Consider the following 19,763-nt stretch of genomic DNA (forward strand, 5'->3'; position numbering starts at 1 on the left):
TTCTTGAATAAATATGTGATATAGACAAGAATAAGGACCATTGTTGTGAATTTGGGTATAGAAATTTCCATGAATCCGATACAATGTGTTATGCAATGAATCGTGAAATTGTTGTTTTAGATTTTGTAGTTGTCTGAATTTAAAATGCAATTGAAATCTCCAGCTATTATAATTTTGAGTGTCTATATCTGATACCCGTGCAAATACATTTTACAGATATATTCTCTGGGGTCTATATTGGGTGCATATACGTTTATCAGAATTACTTTGGAGCTTCATAATTTCCCCACCACCATGACCTAGCGCCCTTCAGGATGAGATACTTCCTGTTATTACACGCAGGATTATTTTACGTATTAAAATTCCGACACCTGTTCTTTTTTTAACTGTTACGAAACACTTGGCCTATCCAGTCTCTTTTATAGTCTAAAATGGTGTTTGCCTGTAAGGCTAATGTTAAAACGATATCTTGGCCTTTAAGCCTGTGAGATAGGAGGATACTTTTTTTTCTCTTTAGGTCGTCATTGAGCCATTCCCAATTAGAAAATTCACAGATTGCTCAGAGGGGTCATTTTGTGAGGTAATTTGAAATGTTTATTGCCAGGTGTTGCCATTACTAAGCTAGCACATATACATAATTTACTCTCTGTCCCTTCTCCCTTACTCCCCATGACCACCATCTCTACCCCATCTGGTCTCTTTTCATTTCATTTCTATTTTGTTTCCTTGTCCTACTCATTTTCCAATTAATGTCTGCGAAGGGCCAATAATAATAAAAAAAAGAACTGATTCTCGACTTTTAAATATCACAGTTTGCGTTTAACACAGTTGGCCACAGAATGCGATTAGTCAGCAGAACGCTATATCAGCCATAATACTAGCGGTTTAAGAAAAATGGGCGTGTCTTTCGTTCTCTTTTAAATGTCAAATTCCCTTTTTTACTAAGCACTCATACTGAAAACATAACATGGACATGTTGCAATGTAATTCTGCGGTCTTCCACGGTTCTGCCAACTTGAGAAGTTGTTACCTTTCACGTTTATAAATGCGTTGAACAATTCTGAAAGTACACTTTCCACAACACTCTTTTATGACTTTTATCTTATAATGTTATCGCTCCTTCTGAAACTGATATCATGACGAACTTTGCTCGCTTAGAGTGTAGCGCTAGGGACGTCGGGAAAGTTCTTCGCCCTATAAGAAGCCTGTAAGGATGTCACGCGGTCTCGAGTGCTGAGCCTATCAGGCTACTGTTTGGATGTCGCGTGAGCTGCATCTGCGGGACTGCTATGTCGCGGAGTCGAGCCCGCGCGAAGCTGTCAGTGGGGAGGCTGCAGTTGTAATTGGGTTGAACATGGCGAATGTAACGTTAGAGTTTCGGGAGAGTATTGGAGACTCCGACCCGCTGACTCGCCCAGTGCTTATACTTGGGCAGCTGTCAAACCTGCAGCGAGTGTCTTGGAGTCAACTGCAGGGAAAGCTACAGCCCTCCGTTAACCAGGAGGTAAGAACGCTCGCGTGGGCCTTTGCTGGTCGGTGAGGTCGGCGCAGCGTCCTTTCACGTGCGCGTATTGTTCAGAGACTTTATCTTATAAGCTGACTGTCCATTGTCTAGACGATCGAGCGACTCTTCGGCATGCTTAGGTATGCCAGGCCAACAGCTTAGCGCTTCAAAACAGATAACTCCGATCACTTCCTCATCCATATCCTCTAGAAGTCGCCACATATATATATACCGTTCTTCTGTAACATCCTCAATGAGTTTCAAGTGGCTTGTACATATACGCACAATGACTATACTAAAAATATTTGTTTCGTATTTCTTGCTCTATATTTTTTGTGTTGTTTTTAGACATGGCAGTCCGCCCTTGCAACTCTGAATCCAAATCCAACGGACAGTTGTCCACTTTATTTAAATTATGCAGTTGTAGCCGCCTTGCCATCCAGAGTGAGTCGGCACAACAGTCCTGCTGCGACCCATTTCTTGACGCGGCTTCTTAGAAACTGTATGCCGGTGGGAGCTAACAGGTGTATTGTGGTGAGTCCTTTCTTTCACTGCCGAGATTTTTTTTTTTTTTTTGAGGGTGGGTTTATTTAGTGAAATTGTTGTGATTGATGCATGGGGTTTGTCTTCTAATCCTGATACCCTTGGCAAGGGGAGGTGTGGGCGTTGCCATCGAGTAACTAATCCGATTGCTTCACAGATGGTCTGCGAGCGATCTGAAGTGTTTGCTTCTGCCTGTGCCATCGCCAGGGCCTTTCCACTCTTCACCCGTCGTTCGTCGGCCTCGCGACGAGCAGACAAACGAGTAGTTGTTGTCGAGTTTATTGTAGTAGGCCAGGATAACGGACCCTTGGAAGTATCAGTTGTAGAGGTAAGTGGATGCCATTCTCAACTGGCACTGTCTGGTCCTCCCAAAGGTGGAGGCATTTTACATTTGTTTCCCATATATTATTATTTTGATTTAAGGAGCTTTGGTAAGTTGCATTAAAGCTGATACCAGCCCATTATTTTAAAAATAGTGCTTGTCAAATGCCGCTGAAGGAGTTCGGTTAGCAGCACGTATTGTTGACACACCATGTAATGAGATGAACACAGACCATTTTCTGCAAGTGAGTAGCCTTTAATTCCACTTGGTTAGCTTTGGTAAGTTTTATGTTATATTTGCTTTATCCTCTAAGCTAGCTCTAATTTCAAGTGCCCCTTTATTCATTTATAAAGGAGATCAAGGTAGTTGGAAGTGAGCTTGGGATTGTTCCAACAATAATCCGTGGAGAAGAGCTTAAAGAGAGAGGTTTTGGAGGTAAGCAAAATTCCTTGGAATGAATCCACCCATCTTTAATGAACCTAATCAATCACAAGAGAGAGGAATCTGTTCCTGCAGCACTGGACACAAGGCAGGAACCAACCTTGATGATACTATACTACAGTTTAAAGCACCCACTAACTTGTTTAAAGTTGCCATATTGGACAATGTGTGAATCTTTGGGATGTAGAAAGAAATCAGAGTACAAGGAGAACATTGGGTAAACTATACATTATGACTAGGATTTAAACCCAGTTTTACTAGAGCTGGGTGGCAATGGAGCCAACTACTCTGGCACCATGCTGTCATTACAGTGTACACAGTGCAGTGTTAAGTAGTAGATTATATCTGGTAGTCAAAATTGCACCATGGTGGTCTTGAGTTGTGCAGTGTGGCCAGCATAGTGTTGACACAGTCAAGTAATTTTTCTGTGACATTTTTCATTACAGCCTTGCTCTGAATACGTAGAGTTTTTTCAGTACCTTTTTATTAAAATGTTTTTGTGTGTGTTACATAGGAATCTATGGTGTTGGTAAAGCTGCTGAACACCCACCAGCTCTGGCAGTCTTGAGTCATCTCCCAGATGGTGCTACACAGACTATTGCATGGGTGGGGAAAGGGATTGTGTATGATACTGGAGGACTGAGCATCAAAGGAAAGGTAAGCAAACGGTGGTGTGTCTTGGTGTTGCATGACCACCAACATCAAAAGGAATACCTAGCTGTGTGCAATGGAAACATTCTTTGTTTGAGATTAGCAGAGAGTAATGTCGGTTGGAGCTGAACATCTTTAATTCCCAGCTGGCATCTGCTTTTTTATGTCATTTAAATTTCTTCCTCATTAGAAGGAATAGTTACATTGGAGTGCAAAATGATTCCTAGTGAGCTAATTTGTTCATTCCAAGGATATTTAGATTTAGGGTAGAAGCTTTCTGCATTTAAAGATTACTGTCATTGCAGACCACTATGCCTGGAATGAAAAGAGACTGTGGAGGTGCCGCAGCTGTCCTGGGAGCATTTAAAGCTGCTGTTAAACGGGTAAGTTATAAAAAGGCTACTGGTTGGTGTGTGTAGGATTTCTCCCTTGTCATTAGCTGAACAGTAGTGTTGGGTTTTGGAGTTGAGTTAAAGATGGGTTGTTTTGCAAGAGTAGGTTATACAGTTAGGTCCATAAATATTTGGACAGAGAACTTTTTTCTAATTTTGGTTCTGTACATTACCATAATGAATTTTAAATGAAACAACTCAGATGCAGTTGAAGTGCAGACTTTCAGCTTTAATTCAGTGGGTTGAACATAAAGGTTGCATAAAAATGTGAGGGATCTAAAGTATTTTTTTTTATGACAGGGGCTCAAACGTAATTGGACAAATGAAATAAATGGAAATGTTCATTTCTAATACTTGGTTGAAAACCCTTTGCTGGCAATGACAGCCTGAAGTCTTGAACTCATGGAAGTCACCAGATGCTGGGTTTCCTCCTTTTTAAAGCTGTGCCAGGCCTTTACTGCAGCGGCTTTCAGTTGCTGTTTGTTAGTGGGCCTTTCTGTCTGAAGTTTAGTCTTCAATAAGTGAAATGCAGGCTCAATTGGGTTAAGATCAGTTGACTGACTTGGCCATTCAAGAATTTTCAACTTCTTTGCATTAATAAACTCCTGGGTTGCTTTGGCTGTATGTTTTGGGTCATTACTTTTTTTTCTTGCCATCATTCTGGTAGAGGTTGATCTTGGTTTCATCTGTCCAACGAATGCTTTCCAGAACTGTGCTGTGTGGTGGTTTTTTTAGATGTTCTTTAGCAAAGTCCAATCTAGCCTTTCTATTCTTGAGGTTTGAGTGGCTTGCACCTTGCACTGCACCCTCTGTATTCTCTTTATGGTAGACTTGGATATCGATACGCTGACCCCCTGGAGAGTGTTGTTTACTTGGTTGGCTGTTGTGAAGGGGTTTCTCTTCACCATGGAAATGATTCTGTGATCATCCACCACTGTTGTCTTCCATGGACGTCCAGGTCTTTTTGTGTTGCTGAGTTCACCAGTGCTTGCTTTCTTTCTCAGGATGTACCAAACTGTAGATTTTGCCACTCGTAATATTGTAGCAATTTCTTGGATGGGTTTTTTCTGTTTTCGCAGCTTAAGGATGGCTTCTTTCACCTGCATTGAGCGCTTCTTTGACAGAGTGTTTGTCTGTTCGCAGTAAAATCTTCCACATGCAAGCACCACGCCTCAAATCAACACCAGGCCTTTTATCTGCTTAATTGACAAGACATAACCTGCCCATGAAATAGCCTTTGAGTCAATTGTCCAATTACTTTTGAGCCCCTGAAATGAAGGGATTGTGTGTGTGTGTGTTGTTTTTTTTTTTATAAATGCTTTAGTTGCCTCACATTTTTATGCAATCATTTTGTTCACCCCAATGATATTAAAGCTGAAAATCTGCACTTCAGTTGCATCCGAGTTGTTTCATTTAAAATTCATTGTGGTAATGTACAGAACCAAAATTAGAAAAAAGTTGTCTTTGTCCAAATATTTATGAACCTAACTGTATGTGGATCTCGTATTGGATGCTTTGTAATACAGTATAAGGGTGGAACATATTTTTGATTAGTTCAGTTTAATTTGAATGTCAAGAATCCTGTCTTTTCTTATTCATAAAACCTTGCTTACCCTCTGACTCCAGGGCTTCAAAGACAATCTTCATGCTGTTTTCTGCTTGGCGGAAAATGCTGTTGGGCCAAATGCTACCCGTCCTGATGACATCCACATCCTGTACTCGGGAAAGTAAGCCTTTAACTATCTTCTGCCATGCATAGTTGCTTGCACATGTCTTTATCCAGCCCAGTTCAATTCACTTAAATATGGTACAGGCAAACAGACTTGTAACCAAACTCTCAATGGATAGTATCCAGCAGACTGCAGCCCAGTTTATTTTAACATTTCTTAAAGCTTGTTGTTTTTCTTGTTTTAAACAAGAATGATTAATTTGAGTCTTAGAAGGATATCTGATAGTCTAATTACTAATGAGATGCTTCTAGTTAATTTAATCCATGTAGTTTAAAAATGTTTGAGCTATGGTTGAAAACTGATGTATGAAATAAACAATAAGTCACGTCTAGGAGCTATCTACTAAAGCATATCCACTTGTTGGCATAAGGTGTCCGGTTTTCTGTTTAGCCTAAGAAATAGCTTCTGTATTAAGGTTTTCCTCTTTCTTTGCATTTCTCACCTCAAGAACATCATTCTCGCCACTGTTAATGCCGTTCTCTAAACAGTTAAGGGATTTCTCATAACACAGACTCACTTGTGCAAAAGACACTAAAACGAAACTATTTTTCACATGTGTCAAAACATTGAAAGTCAGTCAAACACTTCAATACTGTGACCAATGAATAAAAACCTTTTCACCACTGTTTTAAGATTTGGACACCATGTTTTTATACTTTTATCAAAACCTTACTTTGAAAACATCACTGCAGAGTAAAAAAAAAAATGTTCGTACACAAAAATGAAATGTGAAGGATTTATTTTGAACTTTACGTAATTGCTGATACAGAGAAAAGTAAAATGATGCACATTGCACATGAAACTATATGCATCAGAAAACCAAAGAAAAAAAAAATATACAAACCTAGAACATGGCACCAACTACCATTTAGTACAGAAGGTATCAGTACATAAACACACACACAGTTTATGTACTTGTGTGTGTATTTTATTTTTATATATATATATATATATATATATATATATGCGCAACATGAAACAATTTTCTTTCAATTTTATTGTTTTTCTATTTTTTATTTCTGTGTTTTTTTTAACTATGGTTAATCGCTGTAACGTAAAATAGTTCTATTATGCATATGTAACCATTCCCTTGAAAATAACAATCTGTTTCAATTGTACATCCGCTTCCACATATGTGAGCGGCAGATCCGTGAAGAGGCTTGTTCGTAGCCCCTACCCAGGGGTTGGTGAGCGAAGCGAGCAGGGGGCAGTGTATTTCCTGAGACAGTATATACACACGGCACACCTGTAGAGCTAGTGTAGCTGGCAAATATGGTACATGTATGTTTGGGTGCCTTACTGATTCTCTCTCTGTAGCGTCTGAATAATTGATGCCACACACAAGCTTGCAATATTTGGCTGCCCCCTCAAACCTCATGCAATGAGAGGCCGTGATTTTATCAAAGACAACTGTTCTGTCTCACTCAAAGTCAACCCTTGCAGTAGGTACTCTTCTTCCTACTCCTCCTCCTCATTTTCTCTGTTATAGGGGTCGTGGTTGCCTATCTTGTTCCATTTTACATTAAGAAACAAACTACACCACCTACCTCCTTTTTTTATGTGTTGTAGCTTATACTGATTGGTTTAGAGACAGATTTGCAACAAGCGTGACTTGAAGACTAGGTCAATTTGAGTCCATTTGTTGAGCAAAGGCCTTTGCTTCAGCTGCCATTTTATGATTTTTGGTGCTCTCAAATGATCACTGTGTCTCTCAAATTTTGAAAACGGTCTATTAGCACTGGGGACTGATTACATACAATGAGAAATTGTTCACTGTTATGCAAAAATATTTGCTGTTTTGCTCATACAGTGGGTACGGAAAGTATTCAGACCCCCTTCAATTTTTCACTCTGTTATATTGCAGCCATTTGCTAAAATCGTTTAAATTAATTTTTTCCCTCATTAATGTACACACAGCACCCCATATTGACAGACAAAAAAATTTTTGAAATTGTTGCAGATTTATTAAAAAAGAAACTGAAATATCACATGGCCCTAAGTATTCAGACCCTTTGCTCAGTATTTAGTAGAAGCACCCTTTTGAGCTAATATAGCCATGAGTCTTCTTGGGAAAGATGCAACAAGTTTTTCACACCTGGATTTGGGGATCCTCTGCCATTCCTCCTTGCAGATCCTCTCCAGTTCTGTCAGATTGGATGGTAAACGTTGGTGGACAGCCATTTTTAGGTCTCTCCAGAGATGCTCAATTGGATTTAAGTCAGGGCTCTGGCTGGGCCATTCAAGAACAGTCACAGAGTTGTTGTGAAGCCACTCCTTCGTTATTTTAGCTGTGTGCTTAGGGTCATTGTCTTGTTGGAAGGTAAACCTTCGCCCAGTCTGAGGTCCTTAGCACTCTGGAGAAGGTTTTTGTCCAGGATATCCCTGTACTTGGCCGCATTCATCTTTCCCTCGATTGCAACCATTCATCCTGTCCCTGCAGCTGAAAAACAACAATTCAACAATTTATTTTTTTGGTCTGTCAATATGGGGTGCTGTGTGTACATTAATGAGGAAAAAAAATAATTTAAATGATTTTAACAAATGGCTGCAATATAACAAAGAGTGAAAAATTGAAGGGGGTCTGAATACTTTCCATGATTCTCACTGACACACTGTATGTCTTTAGAGCTGGACTCAAATGAAGGTGATCTCACTAATGGATAGTGGGTCTGAGGCTAAGCGTGATTCCCACAAACATGAGCTGAAATTCTCCAGCCTTGAACTCGGCATTTTCAGACATGACCACTAATTTTATGTTGTCTCATGCTTATTTTGAGCCATTTTTACATGTAGCATTTACACAGTTTTTCTTTGCTTTGTATTGTGCCTTCCAAAATTTAATTTGTCTACTTGCAGTCATGCATAAATGCAGTACCAACTTTCACTCGGTACTATTGATAGCTTGGGGGGAAAAAACCTAGTACTGTTAAGAAAACGTAATTTCTGTACCAAGTCGATACCAAAGTATTGGTTCTTGCGACATCCTTGGAAAGGCTATTGATTCAATGGAATACTTGGCCAGTGGCTAATAATGATTTCTTCTTAATGTCTTAGGTCAGTTGAGATTAACAACACTGATGCAGAGGGTCGCTTGGTTCTGTCAGATGGGGTTGCTTATGCAAGCAAGGATCTTGGTGCTGATATCATTTTGGACATGGCTACTCTCACTGGAGCTCAGGTATCGTGCTTCTACAGAACTCTTAAAAAATGAAACTACTTGTGTCTGTGCTGAAATGGTTATGCATTCATTTTTCTTCTCCTTGTTCATACTTCTGCTGATGTTTTAATGTTTAAGTGAGAATCTGGTAGTTTCAAAATAATTGTCTTTTTGCCTAATAAGGGAATTTCAACTGGGAAGTACCATGCAGCTGTAGTGACCAACAGTGAAACATGGGAAACTGCATGTGCCAAAGCTGGCCGAAGCAGTGGGGACCTTATACATCCATTGGTCTACTGTCCAGAGCTACATTTTAGCGAGTTTACTTCTGCTGTGGCAGACATGAAAAACTCTGTTGCGGTAGGTTTCCTTTTTAAAATGGCTTGTATGGCACAGAATTGGTTCTTTAAAAACAACAAATATTAGATATGCAAATTCCAGTCATGATTTTGTACAGATCTTGGTATAGACCAAAAACTAATACAATGTTATTTGTTTCTGTCCCTGTCAGGGACATAATGTCAATTTACGAAAAAGATTAATGTGCTGTTGCAGAAGAGAGAACCACCAACAATGTGCATGTGTTAGGTGATCACTGCCTTAAAGATGTTGTTGTTGGTGTGTGTTTTTTTTAAATAATGCATCAAATGTTAATTCCTTTCCATTCTGTGCTCTGAAAGGGTGTTTTATTTCTAAGTTTACAAAGGAATTCTAAGTGTTTTTAGTCCAAATGTCATGTGAAATGCAGGAATTAGGTCAGCATAAATTGTGATTTGTTGTTGGGTGTTTTGTTTTTCTTTCTTACTGATCTTGTCTTTGTACTGGAGACTGGTTATTTGGACATGCTTGATCAGTCACATAATGACACTTGCACGGTGATATGCTAAAAAAAAGAACACATTTTTAACAAATTTGATGAAGACATGAGATCGATGGGTGTTTTGTAACTTGATTTATGATACATGAAATCCATAGTATTACAACAGGTGAAGTGGAAAGATAGTCAGTTTCTCTTTTACTCTCCTAGAGTATGGATGAAATAAAAAATAAATTGAATGCTCTGTTTAAATTAATCAATACATTTTGTTCTGTTATGTTTAGTTTTCTACCTCCACAATAAAGTAAAAGTAATCTTGACTTCAGCGTGTGTTTGAGATCAGCACTTAGATGTTTGTGACATAGTAGGTTGTGGTTCCTTAGTTGTGATCAGGCCTTTTATCTGCCATTTACAGGACCGTGAGAATGCACAGAGCTCCTGTGCCGCTCTCTTTATTGCCTCCCACATTGGCTTTGACTGGCCAGGTGTCTGGGTTCATGTGGACATAGCTTCTCCAGTTCATGCTGTGAGTATTGTTGTATAAAGCAGTTTGTTGACCTGAGAACATATCCTCCTTTATTACAAGATATTACGTTGGTCTTTGTCCACAGGGGGAGCGAGCCACTGGTTATGGTGTTGCACTGCTGTTAGCCCTTTTTGGCCGTGCCTCTGAAGATCCTCTTCTAAATTTGGTATCTCCTCTGGGTTTAGAGACTAGTATGGAATGTGATGAAGTTGAGCGTGATTCTAAGAGAAGCGCCTGGTCTAATTTCAGTTCAACCAAACTTTCTGCACTGATGGCTTTGACTTAAGTTTATAGATGAATAAAACTTTCCCCTATGCAAATTTGTATTGTTTTTTTTATTTTCCATATAAATAGTAACAATCGTGACTTATCAGAAGACAAGCTTAGCACCTTAAAAGCTTTTACAGTGAATATTGCTCATATCACTTGAGGCACAAGAAAGTTGTTTTCTGTGTAATTGCAAATGTATCTAGGTATGAGAAAATATTGCTAGATAATCAATGTGTGCCAGACTGTAATCTGACAAGGCTGCTGTCCTTGTATTTGCCATTATGGCCGTCTATCTGAACCTAATCATACAGTAACTGAAGAGCTTTGGGGTGGTCTATGATCTGTTATGGATTTTATTCACACTTCCGGTCAAACATGTTAAACACTTCAGTGTTTCCAGTTTTTCTCCAGTTTAATCCGTTGAAATGCAATGAATGACCTGAAATGGTGAAAAGGTAAGCCATAAACTGCCATAGGTTTAAATTTAATGTTGAGGTTCGCAAAAACTTGAGGGGGTGGGTCGGTGGTAAGGAAATTCCAGAATTTTACAAATAGGCCTTCTTCAGGGAATAAGTTTAGCCTTGAAAGTTGAAGCAATTTGTCCTGATGTCCCAACTTCTATTGATTTGTGACAGCAGTAGAACCGTCGCCGGGTCTTTTGTCGGTGTGGGGAGCCGGAAGAACCAGCAGCCGCTATTTAGTCATATTAAGTACAGTAGTAAAGAGTTGACCGGTGCAGTGCCGAAAGATTCGTAAAGTGAAGATTCCCCATAAGACACTTAATGTTAGCACATCATTCCGGTAACTATCAGATTTTTGATTGTAGATAATGCCTTTGCTTATCGGCTTGGCGGAGCCGCCTTCTTATGTGCACTAACCGTGTTGGTGGTCAGTTGATGGGCAGTATTCCCTTTATGCTGCTAAAAGCCAGCAAGCAGCTGATTTTGCAACAGGAGGAACGAAACAGGAAAGGGCGAAAACAATCACAGTATGGGGATGGTAATCGTTTTACTCCACTCGTTCATGTATTTTATGTCTTGTTTAAGAGTTTAGATATAATCCCCAGGGAAGTATGAGATATATGTGGGAATAAAGCTAGGATAAGGGGATATTCCTCCCCCTCTATCTGAATGGTAGGACCCGATTGGGTTTAAGCGACTGGGAAGAAAATACTTAAAAGGTCTCGGTGCCATTCGTAAAGAGGGGAGTGTTGAGGATAGGTGTTGCTATTGCGTGTATTGCAAAGGTTCATTTTTTCCCCATGCTCAAGCTTGTGTTAAAAGGTATTTTTACAAACTTTTTAAGCCAGCAAGTCTCCTAGATTTTGGGGAGAGTTTCATCACTTGGGTAGATAGAGGTTTTGGCTGCTACATAACCATTGGACCAATTATTCTACCTTTTATGATTTTTGATTTTTTTTTGTGTATCAGCTTTGGACTATGTGCAGTTGTTTATGAGCCCTTACCTACAATTGGACTTCTATATGAATGTTTTCAGCAATTTATTGAATTCATCCTGTTTTTTGGATATGACTATTTTGGTCTGCTTGATTGTTACATTTTATTTTTTGTTGATCTTGTACTTTATCTCACCCACAAATACTAGTTTATCATTTTTTTGCAATAAACATTGGTGACTTTGATTTCAAGAGACTTTGTACTTTATCTGGGTTCTGGGGTACCTTGAGCGATGTGCGGCTATGAAATACTAGCGGACACGGACCGTAGACCGTGTTTTATGACACGAATACTTAGCCTCTTCCAACTCTTTTTTTTTTAAGACCGAAAGCTTGTGTTACTTCACCCTCCGAAGCTTTCCACACTATTTCGGTTTGCGAGGTACTTTTTAAAATGGCCAGGTGATAATGATCTACCTACATTAAAAATGATATATATATATATACTTTTACTTCAGTACATTTGTGAAGAAGAAATGCTACTCTTACTCCGCTACATTGGGCAACACTTGATTCGTTACTTTTTTTCCATTAGATTAAGTAAGACAGACAATTTTCGATCTGCTCTGTGTAGCGAATGCTGTCAAGTTGCTCACACGCCTTCCATTGCGTCTCCAGCTCTGACGCGAGGTTTTGGATGTTCCCCAAATCAAGGTGTTGCAGCTTTGAGGACAAATGTTGCATTTTTCATTTGAAAGCATTAACTGAGCTAATCATATTGACCGTATTGGTTTTCTCTTTTCCTTGTAGCTGTACATTAAGCTCATTCAACTTATTGGTCGGATGCCAAGTCTAGCGGCCATTGATCGTTAATAAGTTGCTTGTATTCTGCATGTTTAATGACAAGGAGAAATTCGCTTTTCTCCGGCAGGGGTATTGAAATCTCAGCAGGAATTTCTCCATAGCCATCTGTCTCAGCGAAGGCCTCTTTTATCATCTCTCCATCTTGGAAGGACTTCTTATGCTTAACGATCGAGTGACTCACCCGGAACGATGCTTCTGTGTGTCTGCCTTTGCTTTTGAATTCAGCCGAGTGAAAAATGACGGCTGTCCGATTTCACTGCAATTTTTAGTTCTCTTTCTCAGATCGCTTTTCAGAAGGAAGTCCGTTTCATAGTTTTTATGAACAGTTCGAAAGTGCCTTTCCACATTTTCCTTTTTTGGAATAGCAATAATAGATCGACAGATCAGACAAACGGACTTTGATCGTGAAGTAGCTTGTGCATTTGATTGTGCGTGTGGGATGACCAGTGTGTTAGAAGAAAATTGGCCGCCCTGTATGTCAATCAATTGGCAAATGCCACAGGGAGGATATATGATAGACTAACATTTAAAAATGTTAAAAGATCGCAATTGACGTATTGGGCACTCCTGCTCTGAAGTGCTGCTTGGACAATAATGCACTGTAGAGAATTGTAAATTCCAGTGGTAATGGGAGGAAAATGGCAATTAACAAATGAAATGAGACGGAGCATTAGTACCCTTAGAAGTGTAGGCCTTCATTTAGAGAAACAGCCAAAAAAAAGTGTCAGTGAGTGGACTGGAAACTGGAAGAAACTTTGATAGGAAGAGATCTGGCAGACCCAAAGTTAAAACCTAATCAGAAGACAAGTTTCTGAGGGGCACCAGCTTGTGTGGTACACACCTCACAGCATACCGGCTTCAAGCACAGCTCAACAGTGGTCAAGAAGAGCAAGTCTCAGTCTCTACCGTGAAGAGGAGACTTTGTGCTGCAGGTTTGTCAAGGCGACTGGCAGTAAAAAAGCCATTCCTTAAAGGAGAAAATTGGGCCTTGAAATACTAAAAGTCGACTACTGCAGACTAAGAGAAAATCTAATGGACCAATGAATCAAAATTTGAAATCTTCAGTTCTTCACACAGGGAGTTTGTATGCCATTGAGTTGGTGAAAGGATGGTTCCTCAGTGTGTGATGCCAACTGTCAAACATGAAGGAGGAGGAAGTGCCATGGTCTGGGGTTCTTTTGCCGGAGGTGGAGTTGGTGACTGGCATTCTGAATCAAAAGGGTTACCACAGTTTGGCTGCTCTATCAGCAAAAGGTGGCCTACGACTTTGATGAATCCAAATTTTGAATAAAATTTTGTACACTTATTGATTCTTTGTATTTTTTTATTTTCTATTGTTTATTTGTTCTATGCCTTAATTTCACTAAATACAGGGTGGTCCATATCTAATTATGCAATTATGAAAAGGCGAACACATCGCACCCACTGTTCAACTGACAATCGTCTCCCCACCATTTTGGAATGCAGGGCAGGTGCTGCCATCTATCGGCAACAAAAATATTTTTTTTGTGAATTCTTTATGTAATAAACTTAAGTTACAGTGTAATGAAAATTGCGTAATTAGATCAGGAACACCCTATATTAGGACATTAAACTGTATGCATTTCCATAAAAGCTGAAAAAACAGGTGTTCTAAAACCTTTGAGTGGATGTGTATGTGGGAGTTTTTTTATCTGATTTTTTATATATTTTATTTACAATTTTACATCTACTGTTCAATGGTCTGGACACACCCTGAAGTTGTCATTTTTTAACAGAAATTGTCTGTGTGTGTGTGTGTGTTGAGTGCGCATGCCTGTGTGTCTGTTTGTCTCGCGTGTGCGTGTGTGTCTGTCTTCTGTCTCTTTGTGTGTGTCTGTCTCTCTCTCTGCACAGGGAATGCAAAGGAAGAGACTGAACACGTGCTGTGTGGCCCCGCACATGCGCACTTCACCAGAAGACACACACGGACACGTGGACGCACAAAGGGGTTTTATTAAAGAGGATTATTTATATATATATATATAATATCTATCCATCCATCCATCCATTGTCTAACCCGCTGAATCCGAACAGGGTCACGGGGGTCTGCTGGAGCCAATCCCAGCCAACACAGGGCACAAGGCAGGAACCAATCCTGGGCAGGGTGCCAACCCACCGCAGGACACACACAAACACACCCACACACCAAGCACACACTAGGGCCAATTTAGAATCACCAATCCACCTAACCTGCATGTCTTTGGATTGTGGGAGGAAACCCACGCAGACACGGGGAGAACATGCAAACTCCACGAGGGAGGACCGGGAAGCGAACCCGGGTCTCCTAACTGCGAGGCAGCAGCGCTACCACTGCGCCACCCCTCACTCACTCACTCACTCACTCATCACTAATTCTCCAACTTCCTGTGTAGGTGGAAGGCTGAAATTTGGCAGGCTCATTCCTTACAGCTTACTTACAAAAGTTGGGCAGGTTTCATTTCGAAATTCTACACGTAATGGTCATAACTGGAACCTATTTTTCTCCATATACTGTAATGGAGTTGAGCTCGATGGCCGTAGGGGCGGAGTTTCGTGTGACATCATCACGCCTCACACGTAATCACGTGAATTGACTGTGAGCGCAGTACATAGAAAACAAGGAAGAGCTCCAAAAAGCGCTGAAGAAAACACACATTATACAATTGAGAAGGCAGCGAAACAATAAGAAGCGAGGTCACACATACAACAATATTCATAAGTGCAGCTACTGCGGAAACAAAGCACGGTGTAAACCATAAGTTTAAATTAAGCTTATAGACACGCTTCCACTGCTGTTTGTCATGCACAGTGACACATACAAGCATATTCATGAGTACAGCTACTGCGGAAACAAAGCACGGTGTAAACCTAAAGTTTAAATTAAATTCATAGACAGGCTGCCGCTGGCGTTTGTCATGCCCACGGCTAATGCGGGATACAAGTTTAATGAGAGGACACAGGGTAGAAACGAGAGTTTTGATCACTTTGTAACTAAGTTAAAATTGCTGGTGAAGGGCTGTGCTTATGCAAATTCTGAGAGACTGTGTTTGTGGGGGATTGACAGTTGAGGCAGGTGGTGGAGTCACGGCATCATCTCCCCTCCCATTCACCTCATTTAGCTGAACTCCGCAGCTAATGCGGTCTTGCGGAAGCAACTTTGTCACGCTGACACCAAATACTCACAGAAAAATCCACAAGTTAATACACACGCTGTCTCTAGAGTTTCTCCACACTCTGAATCCTCCAGGCACTAATTACAAAAGGTTACATTGACAATCGTGTTACGTTATTTTTAAAATATTTCCTTTTCTTAGCACAAGAACAGCTGAGAAGCTTCGCTGCATATGCTCCATAACGCGTTAAAAAATAATGCATTTAATCACAGTTTGCATTCCAAGCAAAGGGGAACTTCTCTCAATGCATGATTTCCTGGTACACCGATTACATTGATGCACACATCAGAGCTACAAAAATGTAAGAGTCGGAAGAAAGCACGTTGCTAGGATTGATTGGAGGAAAATTTCATTTCAAAAGACTACCTGACGGAAGCCTTGATAAAAGCGTGGTTTTGTGCAAACTGTGCAAAAAGGAGTTTGCATAACACCGAGGCACTTCAACCCTATGGTACCATCTAAATGCAAAACATGTTACAGCGAACACAGAAACTGTGTATGCTGTTAGCACTAGCAGTACGAGTTTGAGTACCAACAAAAGGTGTCGGCAGCCCAAAACTGATGAAATGACTGGCTTCAGGACCAAAATTAGTAAGTCGACATCGGTCAAACTTACAAATTCTTTCACAAAATGGATTGCTTTGGACTGTAAACCACTAACAGTGGTGGAAGATAGGGGGTTAGAAAATGTGCTACAGTTAGCGTCAGGTGATCCAACTTTTCAACTGCCGTGTCGAGAGACTATTTCAAGTAAAATTCAACAGCTTTATGACACTGAAAAGCAAGCAAAATTAGATGCATTACAGAAAGCGGACTTTGTGGCTCTTACTGGGGATCATTGGACTTCCGTGACCATTAGTATTTCTAATTACATCTAATTACAAAATGTTCAATGATCACACTGTTTTAGGCTAATGTACAAAATAATGTTGGCTAAGGTTACTCAGAGTTTAAAGGTGAAGCTGGTCAAATTAACTTTTATGTTTCTGCCTTATTATTTTAAGATGAAAAACTGCACTTTATGTTGAAATTTTTCTTATTATTATTTAAAGACAATACCATTCTGAACATGTACTTAAATTACTTAGAATAACACTTCACTTTTAAGTTTGCCCAATTTTAGCCACGGATGATGATTCTGATTTGAATTGAAATGAGTTTAAATGCATTTTTTTTTTCAGAAATTAAAAAGAGCTTGAGTTTACAATATTCATGTCCATGTCTATTATTTGATTCTGTTGCCCACTAAAACCCTTTTAAATTAAAAAAAACATTTGCGCTTTGGGGCAAATTTACATGTGCAATTACATGCGATGAATCAAGATTAATTAATTACAAAGCCTCCAATTAATTAGATTAATTCTTTTAATCGAGTCTCACTCCTTATATACAGTGGTGTGAAAAACTATTTGCCCCCTTCCTGATTTCTTATTCTTTTGCATGTTTGTCACACAAAATGTTTCTGATCAACAAACACATTTAACCATTAGTCAAATATAACACAAGTAAACACAAAATGCAGTTTTTAAATGATGGTTTTATTATTTAGGGAGAAAAAATCCAAACCTACATGGCCCTGTGTGAAAAAGTAATTGCCCCCTGAACCTAATAACTGGTTGGGCCACCCTTAGCAACAATAACTGCAATCAAGTGTTTGCGATAACTTGCAATGAGTCTTTTACAGCGCTCTGGAGGAATTCTGGCCCACTCATCTTTGCAGAATTGTTGTAATTCAGCTTTAGTTGAGGGTTTTCTAGCATGAACCGCCTTTTTAAGGTCATGCCATAGCATCTCAATTGGATTCAGGTCAGGACTTTGACTAGGCCACTCCAAAGTCTTCATTTTGTTTTTCTTCAGCCATTCAGAGTTGGATTTGCTGGTGTGTTTTGGGTCATTGTCCTGTTGCAGCACCCAAGATCGCTTCAGCTTGAGTTGACGAACAGATGGCCGGACATTCTCCTTCAGGATTTTTTGGTAGACAGTAGAATTTATGGTTCCATCTATCACAGCAAGCCTTCCAGGTCCTGAAGCAGCAAAACAACCCCAGACCATCACACTACCACCACCATATTTTACTGTTGGTATGATGTTCTTTTCTGAAATGCTGTGTTCCTTTTACGCCAGATGTAACGGGACATTTGCCTTCCAAAAAGTTCAACTTTTGTCTCATCAGTCCACAAGGTATTTTCCCAAAAGTCTTGGCAATCATTGAGATGTTTCTTAGCAAAATTGAGACGAGCCCTAATGTTCTTTTGCTTAACAGTGGTTTGCGTCTTGGAAATCTGCCATGCAGGCCGTTGTTGCCCAGTCTCTTTCTTATGGTGGAGTCGTGAACACTGACCTTAATTGAGGCAAGTGAGGCCTGCAGTTCTTTAGATGTTATCCTGGGGTCTTTTGTGACCTCTCGGATGTGTCGTCTCTGCGCTCTTGGGGTAATTTTGGTCGGCCGGCCACTCCTGGGAAGGTTCACCACTGTTCCATGTTTTTGCCATTTGTGGATAATGGCTCTCACTGTGGATCGCTGGAGTCTCAAAGCTTTAGAAATGGCTTTATAACCTTTACCAGACTGATAGATCTCAATTACTTCTGTTCTCATTTGTTCCTGAATTTCTTTGGATCTTGGCATGATGTCTAGCTTTTGAGGTGCTTTTGGTCTACTTCTCTGTGTCAGGCAGCTCCTATTTAAGTGATTTCTTGATTGAAACAGGTGTGGCAGTAATCAGGCCTGGGGTGGCTACGAAATTGAACTCAGGTGTGATACACCACAGTTAGGTTATTTTTTAACAAGGGGCAATTACTTTTCACACAGGACCATGTAGGTTTGGATTTTTTCTCCCTAAATAATAAAACCATCATTTAAAAACTGCATTTTGTGTTTACTTGTGTTATATTTGACTAATGGTTAAATGTGTTTGATGATCAGAAACATTTTGTGTGACAAACAAGCAAAAGAATAAGAAATCAGGAAGGGGGCAAATAGTTTTTCACACCACTGTATATATATATATATATATATATATATATATATATATATATATATATATACACACACACACATATATATACATATGTATTCATATATACATATATATGTGGATGTATATGTATATGTATATATACTGTATATATGTGTGTGTATGTATGTGTGTGTATATATATATATATGACACCAACACTCATGACAATGACAATGTCAATGATGTTACGTTATTATTAAAATGCTTCCTTTTCTTTTTCATTACTTCTTTAACACACTAATTCTCCGCTGCGAAGCGCGGGTATTTTGCTAGTATACTAATAAAAGGCAAAGCCATCACTGACTGACTGACTGACTGACTGACTGACTGACTGACTCACTCACTCACTCACTCACTCACTCACTCACTCACTCACTCACTCACTCACTCATCACTAATTCTCCAACTTCCTGTGTAGGTAGAAGGCTGAAATTTGGCAGGCTCATTCCTTACAGCATACTTACAAAAGTTAAGGAGGTTTTGTTTTCGAAATTCTACGCGTAACGGTCATAACGGTCGACAACATCGACCATTTTGAACTTTCTTATTTATGGCCCCATCTTCACAAAATTTGGTAGGCGGCTTCCCTGCGCTAACCGAAACCGATGTACATACTTATTTTGGTGTTATGACGCCACTGTCGGCCGCCATATTAAACTTTCCAGTGTTACTAATTCTCCAACTTCCCATGTAGGTAGAAGGCTGAAATTTGGCAGGCTCATTCCTTACAGCTTACTTACAGAAGTTAAGCAGGTTTCATTTCGACATTGCACGCATAATGGTCATAACAGTCGACAACGTCCACCATGTTGAACTTTCTTATTTATAGCCCCATCTTCACGAAATTTGGTAGGCAGCTTTCTTGCGCTAACTGAAACCAATGTACGTACTTATTTCGGTGGTATGATGCCACTGTCGGTCGCCACATTGAACTTTCCAACGGTCTTTGTTACTTATGGG

The 19,763-nt window shown here is 39.8% G+C and overlaps 1 protein-coding gene across 2 annotated transcripts in view; it reads left to right on the forward strand.

Annotated features, from left to right (window-relative positions):
* The first annotated feature begins 1,215 nt into the window (after positions 1 to 1,215).
* Positions 1,216 to 19,763, forward strand: part of npepl1 (aminopeptidase like 1) — a 60,013-nt gene continuing 41,465 nt past the window's right edge. The window contains exons 1-12 of one of the 2 annotated variants that reach the window (XM_039734925.1): positions 1,216 to 1,504; positions 1,853 to 2,038; positions 2,205 to 2,375; positions 2,524 to 2,613; positions 2,723 to 2,804; positions 3,325 to 3,467; positions 3,767 to 3,844; positions 5,480 to 5,580; positions 8,638 to 8,761; positions 8,924 to 9,100; positions 9,973 to 10,083; positions 10,169 to 10,403. In XM_039734925.1, the coding sequence (XP_039590859.1) occupies positions 1,259 to 1,504; positions 1,853 to 2,038; positions 2,205 to 2,375; positions 2,524 to 2,613; positions 2,723 to 2,804; positions 3,325 to 3,467; positions 3,767 to 3,844; positions 5,480 to 5,580; positions 8,638 to 8,761; positions 8,924 to 9,100; positions 9,973 to 10,083; positions 10,169 to 10,369 (1,710 nt within the window). In that variant the 5' untranslated portion in view covers positions 1,216 to 1,258 and the 3' untranslated portion in view covers positions 10,370 to 10,403. Of the gene's footprint in view, positions 1,505 to 1,852; positions 2,039 to 2,204; positions 2,376 to 2,523; positions 2,614 to 2,722; positions 2,805 to 3,324; positions 3,468 to 3,766; positions 3,845 to 5,479; positions 5,581 to 8,637; positions 8,762 to 8,923; positions 9,101 to 9,972; positions 10,084 to 10,168; positions 10,404 to 19,763 lie in introns of those variants that run through there. The other variant, XM_039734926.1, reaches the window with a different exon arrangement.

This window comes from Polypterus senegalus, chromosome 14, assembly GCF_016835505.1.
Source record: "Polypterus senegalus isolate Bchr_013 chromosome 14, ASM1683550v1, whole genome shotgun sequence".
Taxonomy (NCBI): Eukaryota; Metazoa; Chordata; class Cladistia; order Polypteriformes; family Polypteridae; genus Polypterus; species Polypterus senegalus.